We start from the raw sequence: 11,659 nt of genomic DNA on the forward strand, positions 1-11,659 counted from the left end.
TCGGTCTACTTCTGTCCTATTTGTTCTATTCTATCTACTATGATTCTATTTCGGTCCCATGCAGTCCATTCGATTGACTTGAGTTCTATTTAGTCCACTTTGGTCATATTCGGTCCATCCATTCTTATTTAGTCCATTTTGTCAACTTTGGTTCTATTCGGTCTACTTTGGTCCAATGCAGTTCACATTGGTCCACTTCGGTCCTATTACTTCCATTCTGTCCACTTTTGTCCAATTCAGTCAACTTTGGTCCTATTCGTTCTTAATCCCTCCATTACGGTCTATTCGGTCTATATTTTCCACTTTGGTTCTATTCGGTCCACTTCGGCCCTATTCGGTCTAGTTCAGTCCTATTTGGCAGATTTCGGTCCTATTCGGTGCACTTTGGTTCTATTCGGTTTTATTTAGTCCACTTCGGTCCTATTTGGTATATTCTGTCCATTTTGATTCTATTCGGTCCTATGTTGTCCACATCAGTCCTATTTCATCCATTCTGTCCACTTTGGTCCTATTCATTTAACTTCACTCTATTCGGTCGACTTCAGTCCATTCAAACAACTTCAGTCTAGTTCAGTCCATTTGGTCCAGTTTGGTTCACTTCGGTCCATTAGGTGCATTCAATCAATTTTTGTGCACTTAGATAATGGGAAAAGAAAGGTTTGGGTTTAAAACACCTCTTCTAAATCGAAATTTATTAAAAAAATTATATAGATCTCAATCTCCTAATATCTAAAATATTAAGTAAAATATTTATTATTTTTATGCTCCTGTTAAGCCACATTAACGTAGCATTTCAGTTTATCTTAATCCGGCTAAATTTAAGTAAAAGTCTTTCAAAATATAAAGTCTTACTTTAGGGCAATTACTCATTTATTTTAACGTCATTACTTTTAAATCAATTGCATGGGGTTGATTAGTTATAGAATGTAAAGTGTATTTGTTAAAAACAAACAACTTTCGGCGTAAAAGTGTCTTATTTAATAATTGATCAAAGTTATAGAAGGTAAAGCGTATATTTGTTAAAAACAAACAAACTTTCGGTGTAAGAGTGTCTTTGTCTTAATCATATGTTCTAGATGACAAAAGTAAAAAGTAGTTCTAGATGGCAAAATATAAAGTAATCACCAAGGAAGACCATGAGAAATATTGCATTTGCGGACATAGAAATGATACCAATTAAAGATGCAGTTGACAATTGCAAAGAAAATGTAAAGGTGTTTCAATAGATTCGCTGCATTCGCATTTGGATTTGGACCATTTGGTGCAGTATCGAAAGTCTTGATTTAAGTGTTGAAAAAAATAAAAGGATTTAGAAAAAGAAAAAAAAAAAACAGATGGATTTGAGTACATTTCCCGACAAAGAAGCCAAAAAATTTGAAAAAAATTTAGGATGGAAACCCGTAAGGTCCAAGGGGCTTTCATGGAGAGAATACTTTATCAAGTCTAAATCAATTAAAATATAACATCATTGGAGCACAACACAACAAGCTTGTGCAAGTCTAAGTCGGCATGAAATTGAAAACACTAAAAAGTTACTACTTAATATATAGTATTTCTTAAAGCATCAAATCGAGGAAGTAAGGAACCACACGGAATATCTTCCCAATCTTAAATAAATTAATAGGATGGTTCAAATTAAATAATATAAATTTAAAGATGTATTTGGTACAACATTAATTAAAAAATTTCAATGTGGAGGGCTAGATAAATACAGAAATCGAATTTTTCATCTGATAAAGTTGATGAAGAAATCAACAAATCTGAAGATATGCGCTTCGAATATACATAGGGTGTAAATCAAAAAAAAAAAAAAGAATATACATAGGGTGAGATTGAGTTATACCCAACTTTTTTTTTTTTTTCACTTAATGTAACTTTAAAAAAATGTTTAAACTTTAAACCATTTAATATTTTTTTTATTAGATGCTGATTTTGACAAATCTATAGTTGATTACGTTTTCTTCTTATACCTTTCATGCTTGCAAAATTTCAAGGTGCTCAATTCAAATATTATAAATATATCAGATATCAAATGTTTAAATTTTATGTTTTTGAATTCTAAATCTGTATAAAATATGAGTTTATGAATTAAATAATAAATAATATTCGATTTGTGTAGAATATAACATACTTGTTAAAAAACATAAAGAGCATGTAATGCAATGGTTGAAATTTTAAAATACTAATTCAAGAAAAAATTATTAAATGGTGTAATATTGCTTAAAATTATACTATGGGTAACTTGAAAGTTGAATTCAACCCATATATATAGAGTTTGTATTTGTTAGAGAGAGAGAGAGAGAAAGAGAGAGAGATGGAAGACAAGAGGACATATGCAGAGAGAGAGATGGAGGACAAGAGGACATATACATCGCCTGAATCATATGCAATGAACGGAGGAAAGGGCCCTTATAGCCATGCTCAAAACTCCATCTATCAGGTCTTCTTTAATATTCAAGCCTACATTTTGATCTATTTTCTTGTTTGGAATCTTTGGATTATACCATTGATTGCCAAGTAAATAGTTGAATTTATCATAATTAGTATCCAAGAAAATAGGTTTTATTTTTAAGAGCTTCCAAGAGAATAGTTGAATTTATCATAATTGAAGGACTTGCTCTTTTTTTTTTCTTTTTTTTCTTTTTTCTTTTTTTATAGAAGGACATGCTTTAAGAAAACTAATTGCAGAAGATAAGTATTTTTATGCTACGAAGAAATCATTGATTCTTAAAAAAAAAAAAAATAGTAGAAATCATAGTTGAAATAACAATTTGAGGGTGTGATAGTAATTTGAAGCTGACCATCCAAAATTATTTAATTTTATTTCCAAGAAAATTGCATCAAACACTATTGTTAGATTATTTTCATGCTTCTTATTATGAGGAATATTTAAAAAAAAAATTATAATCACCACTTGTGTTGTAGAGAGAGGCTGCTGAAGCTGCCAAAGAAAAGATCAACAAGGCAATAGCCGATCACTTTGACATTAAGACCCTTTCAGCTTCCCCAAACTCAGTATGTGTGGCAGACTTGGGTTGTTCTACTGGACCCAATACCTTTATCTCAGTGCAAAACATAATAGAAGCCATAAAACTCCAATACATATCAAAAGGAGTACATACTGAAATCCCAGAATTTGTAGTGTTCTTCAATGACCATGTCTCCAATGATTTCAACACTCTCTTCAAGTCTCTTCCTCCCAACAAGCAATACATTGCAGCTGGAGTACCAGGTTCTTTCCATGGCCGCTTGTTTCCCAAGGAATGTCTTCATTTTATTCACTCTTCTTTTGCACTACAGTGGCTGTCTAAGGTTCCAATAGAAGTTATGGATGAAGGGTCTCCTGCTTGGAATAAAGGGAGGATTTTCTACACAAATGCGCAAAAGGAAGTTGTGGAGGCCTATGCAACTCAGTTTGGCAAGGACATCGACTCCTTTCTATTTGCCAGAGCTCAAGAGCTTGTCGTTGGAGGTCTATTGGCACTTTTCATACCTGCAATCCCTGATGTGATGAGCAATTCTGATACATTTATTGGTACAGAGCTGGACCTTCTAGGATCTTGCTTAATGGACATGGCCAAAGTGGTAAGTTTACAATAACATGACTTGTAATGATTTGAAGCAACATCATTTGGAGTTGGATTCACCATTGATGCTTTTTTTTTTTAATTTTTTATTGCAACAATCATAACAAGCCAGGCCCAATTGTGAAATAAGTTTTGAAAAATGTTATACCTAGCTCAATAGAGTTGATTAAAAATTCTATTGTTTAGAGTACTGTAATTAACCTTCGTTTGGTACTTCTAACCAAGATATAACTTTCAATAATTTGAAATAAGAAATGAAAAATGATTAATTACAATCATTCATATGAAACTTCAAGATTTATGATCAACACCCTAATTAAAAATTAATTTACAATGTCCACTCTGCCATCCAAATCAGTATATAAATTAATAAATTAATGTATACTTATCTTTCCTAAATTAGAAAAGCATTTGCAACGTACACTCTAAAGTCTAAACCACAAAATTCTACAATCAAAATCCCGATTTGACAATAATCTACCCCTAATATGTTACATTGATATTGATGATGAAGGATATTAATTGCAAATTAATCTTGAATTAGAGTTTATTTAAAATTCTATTGTTTAGATTGCATTGCAAATGTCTCAAATTTTAAGCTGACTAACTATATTTTTTTTTTTTTTTTTTTTTGAGAAGAAAGGCAGAACTGCATAATTAAGAAAAACCGGCTAAATTAGCCTGAAGTACCAAATTAGATTGGGATGGAACATCCTCCATTCAAACTAAAAAGCCTGTCACATTAATAGCTAACCGAGCCAAACTATAAGCTACCTTATTGCCTTCTCTCCTTACATGAGAGTAATTATAGAACATGGTTTTCAATTGCAGGGATTAGGTAGTGAAGCAAAAGTGGATGCGTTCAATTTGCCTGCTTATGTCACTTCCCCAAAGGAATTGAAGGCATTGATTGAAAGAAATCGACAGTTCAGCTTTGAGAGAATGGAAATATTGAATAACAAGTCAAAGTATCTTACTTTGTGTAATCCCTCAATGCGTTCTTTATTCGTAAGATCCGCATTTGAAGGAGTTCTCGAAAAGCATTTTGGAAATGATATCATGGATGAGTTGTTTAATCGCTACACTGAAGAAGTTGAAAAGTCCTCCTTTTTCTTAAATGCAGAAGCTGATAAATCGATTGTATTGTTTGTCCTTCTCAAGCGAAACAATTATTAGACTTTAGCTTTATTCCGATCAAATAAAATTTACTTGCAATAAAATGTACAACGAAAAAGAGAATACTCTTGTAAGGTTCTTGATGTCCAAGTGATCATTGGCTACAGTCTTTTTGATCTTTTCTTTGGCAGCTTCCTCAACTCCTCTCTACTGGTGGTGGTTATCATTTTTTTTATATTCATTATAATTAGAATCATGAAAAGTATCTAACAGTATCAAATTTTGGAATGCAATATGCTTAGAAATGAAATTGAATAATTTTGGGTGATCAATTTCAAAACCCTATAATTTTATTTCAATTATATTTTCTCCGGAGAATTTAACGGCAAAAAAAAATTTGTTTATATTTATATTTATTTATTTTACAAACATACCAAGCTTTATATAGGCCTAGGTCTATGTCCTTTTTTGTGTATGTATTTGATAGTTACAATAATGGGTTTCGCCCGCCGGGGGGGGGGGGGGGTGTTCAAACCTCACAAAAGAGAGCAAACTATACCAGTAATCTACATGTGTAGCCGGCTTAGACCTAAGTTGTCAATATCAAATCTCTTAATAACCATTAAATATGTTTCATAATTTTAATATATTTAAATTTCAAATTTTTTTTGTATTTAAAATTTTTTTTTTTAAAGAGTTTCAACTTATAACATCCGCTTCTTATTCAATCATTAGAAATTTTACCAGTTAAGCTAATTAATTGGAACCCACATTTTAAAATTGTACTTAAAAATTAATTTATTAATCATACGGTGTAATATTGACTATCATAAAGTTAGGTGTACATATTAAGTAGGACTATCCACAGGTCAGTTTTGGCCTCAACCTGGACTCAACCCGCTCAAGTCAGGTGGAAGGAGAAGGCACCTGCAACCGACCGCCAACCACCAAGGGTCGAGTCGGATCAAGCGCAAGAGACCATCTGTCTGTTTGGTCAAGTCCGATGAGCAGCAATAGTGGGCAAAAGGAGATTAGATCTCCGCCGATCTAAGTGGAGGCCTAGTCAGATCTCACTGAATATCACCGGATTTGAGTAGATCGAAGTCAAATCAAGCCAAGTATCATCGGATTTGAGTAGATCTGAGCTAGATCCACCCAAATATTGCCGGATTTGAGCAAATCTGAGCGAGAAGGAAAGTAGATCTTGGTCGAATTTGAGAGAGTCTGAGTGAAGGAAGGCTAAACGTGGCCGAATCGGAGCTGAGGAGTGCCAGATCATTGCCGGATTGAGGTGATTTCGACCTTATTTTAGCTTTTGTCGATCGGGTTGGGTGGCTCGAGTTTTAGAGGACGAAACCCACCACTCGACCGCCAAAATCGGTTTCTGAGTGTTGAGACCCGTCACGGATCGTTGGAGGTGTCAGATTCGGCCTTGACAGGTCGATTCTGGTTGGGTTGGTCGGTTTTTTCGAGTCTCCAGGCTGCCTGGACAGCCTTAATATTAAGCATAAAAATAATATGCAATCTAATAATGGATTTTTTTTTAAAGAAAAAAAATATATATATATATATATATTTATATATATAAAAAAGACATCTCATACTCATAGAAAGTTATTGAGTGCTATAACATTAATAAGTTTACACAATTCTTCAAAACCCAATTGGGTTTCGTACAACTGAGATTGTAAAGTCCATATGGGTCTCTAGTGAAATATAAATGGATTTTTCAGTTTGGTGTTTTAAGTTTTTTAAAATTATAATCTAATTTTTAAATCTAAGTGTATATGTGTGTAAAGTTTGCTAAAATTTGTTAGAATTAATTCTAAACTTTTTTTTTTTTTTTTTGCTAAATTAATTCTATACTTTTTTTTTTTTATATACAAGATAGAATTTCTACTCTGGCCTAATCTAAGTGTATATATATGTGTGAAACTCCCTCCTAGAGACTTGAACCCCGATTTTTACCCTCCACACTCCACAAGTATAAATACTTGTAGAGTGACCACTGCACTAAGAGTGCGCGGTGGTAATTCTAAACTTCTTTAAAATGCATATCCAGTATCCACACATTAATTGCTAAACATTATTCCAAAACCCTATATAAAATACATAAATAACTGCAAAATAATTATAATACTATTTTTTTTTTTGAGGGGATATAATACTACTATTTAATAATGAAAGAAAGTATAACATTGAAAATGATTATACAATGAAAGATGTACGAATTAATGGATAATTTATTACAAGAATATTCTCCTTTTCATTGTTACATTTATTTGCAAGTGATAATATTTATTTCGTTGGAATAAAGCTAAAGTCTAATTGTTTTTCTTTAGAAGGACAAATAATACAATCGATTTATCAGCTTCTGGATTTAAGAAGAAGATGGACTCTGCAACTTTCTCAGTGTAGCGATTAAACAACTCATCCATGATATCATTTCCAAAATACTTTGCAATTACTCCTTCTAATGCAGCTCTTAGGAATAAAGAACACATTGAGGGATTTCGCAAGCTCACATACTTTTTCTGACTATTCAATATTTCCATTCTCTCAATGTTAAAATGCTGATTTCTTTCAATCAGTGCCTTCAATTCCTTAGGGGAGGTGAAATAACCCGGCAAATTGAATGCATCCACTTTTGCTTCACTAGTTAATCCCTGCAATTAAAAACCATGGTCTGTCTCATGGAAGTACTAACTTTTTCATGAACCAATATTTCACTATCTAACCAGATTAGTCACTGAAACATGGAAGCTCAGTTACATCCATGTTCTTTCTATAATTGTAGTTATTCAACTTAAAATTTGTTACGTTTGCAATGCACCCTAAACAATAGAATTTTAAATCAACTCTCTTGATTGAGATTAATTTGCAATGTCCTTCTTCATCCAAATTAGTGTATTAGATTAGGGATAGATTATTGTGAAATCAAGATGTTAATTGTAGAAATTTGTAGGATGGATAAGTGTACATTAATTTTATTAATTTATATACTAATTAATTTGAATGGTAGACTTGATATTATAAATTAATTTCTAATTAGGATGTTGATTGTAACTTTTTGGAGTTTCATATGAATAATTGTAATTAACCCCATTTTTTGTTTCTTGTGTCAAAGTATTGAAAGTTATACCTTGGTTAGAATTTCCCAATAAAGGGTTAATTACAGCCATTCACAACTTTTGCACACTATATACATACAAGTAAATTTTAAATCAAGACATAATATTTTTCACAATTAAGCACGATTTGTTATGATTGGTGCAAAAAAAAAAAGTAATGTCATTAGTAAATCAAAGTAAAAACGACGTTATTTTAATCACTAGGGGTTATGACATTGTTTACTTACAGCTTTGGCCATATCCATTAGGCAAGATCCTAGAAGATCCAACTCCGAACCACCAAATATGTCAGATTTGCTCATGTTATCAGGGACAGCAGGAATGAAAAGTGCTAGTAGCCCTCCAATCACAAGCTCTTGTGCTCTAGCAATTAGGAAGGACTCCATGTCCTTGGCAAATTGAGTTGCATGGGCCTCCTCAACTTCCTTTGGTGCATTTGTGTAGAAAATCCCTCCTTTATTCCAAGCAGGTGACCCTTCATCCATAACTTCTTTTGGGACATTTGACAGCCACTGTAGTGCATAAGAGGAATGAATAAAATGAAGAGATGCCTTGGGAAACAAGCGACCATAGAAAGAACCCGGTACCCCGGCTGCAAAGTATTGCCTTTTGGGAGGGAGGGAGATGAAGAGAGTGTTGAAATCATTGGAGAGTTGGTCATTGAAGAACACCATAAATTTTGGGGTTTCAGTATTTCCTCCTTTTGATATGTATTTGAGTTCTATGGCTTCTATTATGTTTTGTACTGAGATGAAGGTATTAGGTCCAGTAGAACAACCCAAGTCCGCAACACATATTGGGTTCAGAGACCCTGAAAGGGTGTTGATGTCAAAGTGATTGGCTACAGCCTCGTTGATCTTTTCTTTGGCAACTTCCACAACTCCTCTCTGCACAGCACAAGTGGTGATTATCATTTTTAATATTCATCATAATCAGAATCATGAAAATCATCTAACAGTAGCAAAATTTATAATGCAAATTGATTAGAAATAAGACTTAAAATTTTGGGTTATTAGTTTGTAAACAATATCCAACCCTCAAATTGTTCTTTCCATTATATTTTTGCGACAGAATTTAACGTGCAAATACTCATCTTCTGCAATTAGATTTCTTTATGCAATTCTTTCAGTAAACCATCCCTAGTTCTTTATGAACAAAAGAGTTCTTACATCTCATAGGTGGGGCTGTAAAATAGTAAATGAGTTGAGTTGTCCATAAATAACTATGACTTCAGAAAATAAAATAACTTGTTCATAATTGATTGTTTACAGACATACCAAGCTTTATATGTCTCAATTTGAGTATAAATTCATATATAGGATTAAGTCAAAGTGTTTTTTTTTTTTTTTTTGAAATTGGATAATACAATAGTTACCAAAGTATAGAGCCGAGGAGATTCGAATCCAAGATTAATGAATCTAGATTTCAATTTTTATATATGAACTTAATAAAATCTCGATTGCTATCAAGTAAGGGCCAATATCAGTTTGTTTAGTGCCCAGCAGATTTCATTTAAGTTGTAGTTGCATTAACAAACCCCATTAAAATTTAAGTGGCGATGTTATACTGATACAAACCAAATAGGAACATAGATCAAAAAGCAGACTTGAATATTAAAGACTACCTGAAAGGAGGAGTTTTGAGCATAGCTGTTTAGACCCAGGCCTCCATTCATGGTTCACGCAATATATTGGTGTCTGAGAAATTGTATTCACCAAGAAATTATCTCTTCAATTTTATAGAAGAAAGATTCAATTCTTAGATTGACATTACCCCTTGTAAAGCCAATATTTCTTACTTCCTCGTTTATATTCTTTTAACTTTAAGAATTTTTTTAGTGCTCCAATGATATTAAAGATTACTTAAAAATTGTTAATTATTCCACTCCTTTTTATAATAGGTTTGACCGAGTCTGCTTTTGTTTGCCACTACATGTGTTCCCTGCTTAAGCATTCTTTGCCTTTCATCACAGTAGGGACGAAAATCAGGATTTGATCTTTGCCTCTTTGGGGACCCAAACATAAATAAAATTTTGTTGGGTCATTTCAAAATAAAGAATAAACTGAAATTCAAATTGAATTAGTATGTTTATAATAAAACTAATGTCTATTCAGTATTAACAAAATAAAATAAAGAGAAATGATATGTCCACAACATTTTTACAACATTTTTACAACAAATCCTAAGTGGCAGGATGTTACTGGTTGTTATTGTTGGAGCAAAAAAGTAATCTTAGTGTTAGGTTCAAATTTGAACCAATAACAACTAACCACCTATGATTTGTTGTAAAAATGTTGTGGACGTAGCACCTCTCTAAAATAAAATAAAAAATTTAATACATCTCAACTCAATAAGACTTTATTATAAGAAAAATACTAAAGTTATTACAAATTTATTACATACTACTTATAACTGATGTGGTAATGTATATGATCGTTGAATTTTGAACACCTATTGTTGACAATATTCATACTCATTACATAGTTACAATAGAAATTACAAGAGTTAGTTTCATGCTTCACTTACAAACAAATTCACCCACTATTGATTTTTAGGTCTTTATTAGCAATTGATCAATGAAAATTCAATTTATAAAAAACAAATGGAACAAAATGGAGTTTATGAAAGAATGGAACAGATAAATCATAAATGTGTAACACGCTCAAAGGAGGTTATTTGGGCATGCCAGCGTGCCCATAGGCATGCTTGTGTGCGTGCTGCTTAGGCCATGGCAATCCTACGTGGGCACAGCCAAAAATCCTGGCATACACGCATGCACGCTACGTAGGCCATGACAACCTAACGTGGGCATGCAGCCAAAGGCCATGGCATGCTCATGCACGATGCCTAGGCCATAGCAACCCAACATGGGTTGGGACCCACGGCCATGGCAGAATAGAATAAAATGAAATATGCATACCGACCTTCAATTTATATTTTTTAAAATATGGATAAAATTGATAATCCTCACCTTTGCTTCATTAAAATAATGAGTCTTTTTCTTGAATGAATGATTATAATTAAAATAATGAGGGTTTTTCTTGTAGGAATAATTAGAAGGGTTTTTTTCAAATGAATGATTAGAAGGGAATAGAATAAAGCTATACCATGTATATAGCCATTGGCTTGTACATATTCACATGGTGTCCATGTGAATATTAAAAAAAAAAAAAAAACTCTTCAGAACTTAAATAGTTTTTCCACTAAGTTTAGGTCTTAGTACAATATAGAGCTGAGCTTAATTGCATATATTATTACTGTCCTCAATTCCTTCATGGATGGAAGACATATGGGCAAGTCAAAATTGTTCACTTTTTTCTTGCTGGTTAGCCCCTGCAAAATATAAAAAGTTCATTAGATAGTGAGCTGATTTATCTCATTGCATGTCCAGCTTCAACACCCTAAGTTTCACGGGTGAAATCTGGTTGAATAGTGGTTTCTATACAAATAAGAGACCAGGGTTTGAATCCTATTTACTCTAACGTGGAACAAATATTGTCGATTAAAATATTCCTAACTCACGAAAATGATTATCATTTGCATCTTATTAGTTTTCCTTACCTTCCGCATCCAATGCCTATTCAATAATTTTGTTGAAAATGACTGACCAAAAAATAATAATAATTTTGTTGAAAATGCATTAGTTGGTTAATAATTAAAAAAAAAAAATCCAAAAGAAGATTGAACTAAAAAAGTAATGATTAAAAAAAAACAAAACAAAAACAATTTAGTGTCATTATAATATAGGCATTAATTTCCTTCAATAATGTCAATCAGTAATTATCATTAAATGCATACTAGGTAATAGATGTTATGAAAAGAGAC

General features: G+C 32.5%; 2 protein-coding genes across 2 annotated transcripts; one reads left to right on the forward strand and one right to left on the reverse strand.

Moving 5' to 3' along the window:
- The first annotated feature begins 2,279 nt into the window (after nt 1-2,279).
- On the forward strand, nt 2,280-4,881 carry LOC142606811 (loganic acid O-methyltransferase-like). Its single transcript, XM_075778153.1, has 3 exons — nt 2,280-2,440; nt 2,926-3,585; nt 4,419-4,881. The coding sequence occupies exons 1-3, from the start codon at nt 2,315-2,317 to the stop codon at nt 4,761-4,763; spliced, it is 1,131 nt and encodes a 376-aa protein (XP_075634268.1). The 5' UTR covers nt 2,280-2,314; the 3' UTR covers nt 4,764-4,881.
- Nucleotides 4,882-6,906: 2,025 nt separating this feature from the next.
- On the reverse strand, nt 6,907-9,639 carry LOC142608136 (loganic acid O-methyltransferase-like). Its single transcript, XM_075779847.1, has 3 exons — nt 9,459-9,639; nt 8,062-8,721; nt 6,907-7,369 (listed from the first exon to the last, which is right to left on the reverse strand). The coding sequence occupies exons 1-3, from the start codon at nt 9,507-9,509 to the stop codon at nt 7,028-7,030; spliced, it is 1,053 nt and encodes a 350-aa protein (XP_075635962.1). The 5' UTR covers nt 9,510-9,639; the 3' UTR covers nt 6,907-7,027.
- Nucleotides 9,640-11,659: the final 2,020 nt, after the last annotated feature.

The sequence above is a fragment of the Castanea sativa genome, chromosome 8, assembly GCF_040712315.1.
Source record: "Castanea sativa cultivar Marrone di Chiusa Pesio chromosome 8, ASM4071231v1".
Lineage (NCBI taxonomy): Eukaryota > Viridiplantae > Streptophyta > Magnoliopsida > Fagales > Fagaceae > Castanea > Castanea sativa.

Coding starts and splice junctions, on each gene's coding strand:
- LOC142606811 (XM_075778153.1), top strand. CDS start 2,315: ATGGAAGACAAGAGGACATATGCAGAGAGAGAGATGGAGGACAAGAGG. Junction 2,441..2,925: donor CTCAAAACTCCATCTATCAG/GTCTTCTTTAAT, acceptor CTTGTGTTGTAG/AGAGAGGCTGCTGAAGCTGC. Junction 3,586..4,418: donor TAATGGACATGGCCAAAGTG/GTAAGTTTACAA, acceptor TTTCAATTGCAG/GGATTAGGTAGTGAAGCAAA.
- LOC142608136 (XM_075779847.1), bottom strand. CDS start 9,509: ATGAATGGAGGCCTGGGTCTAAACAGCTATGCTCAAAACTCCTCCTTT. Junction 8,722..9,458: donor CTCAAAACTCCTCCTTTCAG/GTAGTCTTTAAT, acceptor TGTGCTGTGCAG/AGAGGAGTTGTGGAAGTTGC. Junction 7,370..8,061: donor TAATGGATATGGCCAAAGCT/GTAAGTAAACAA, acceptor TTTTAATTGCAG/GGATTAACTAGTGAAGCAAA.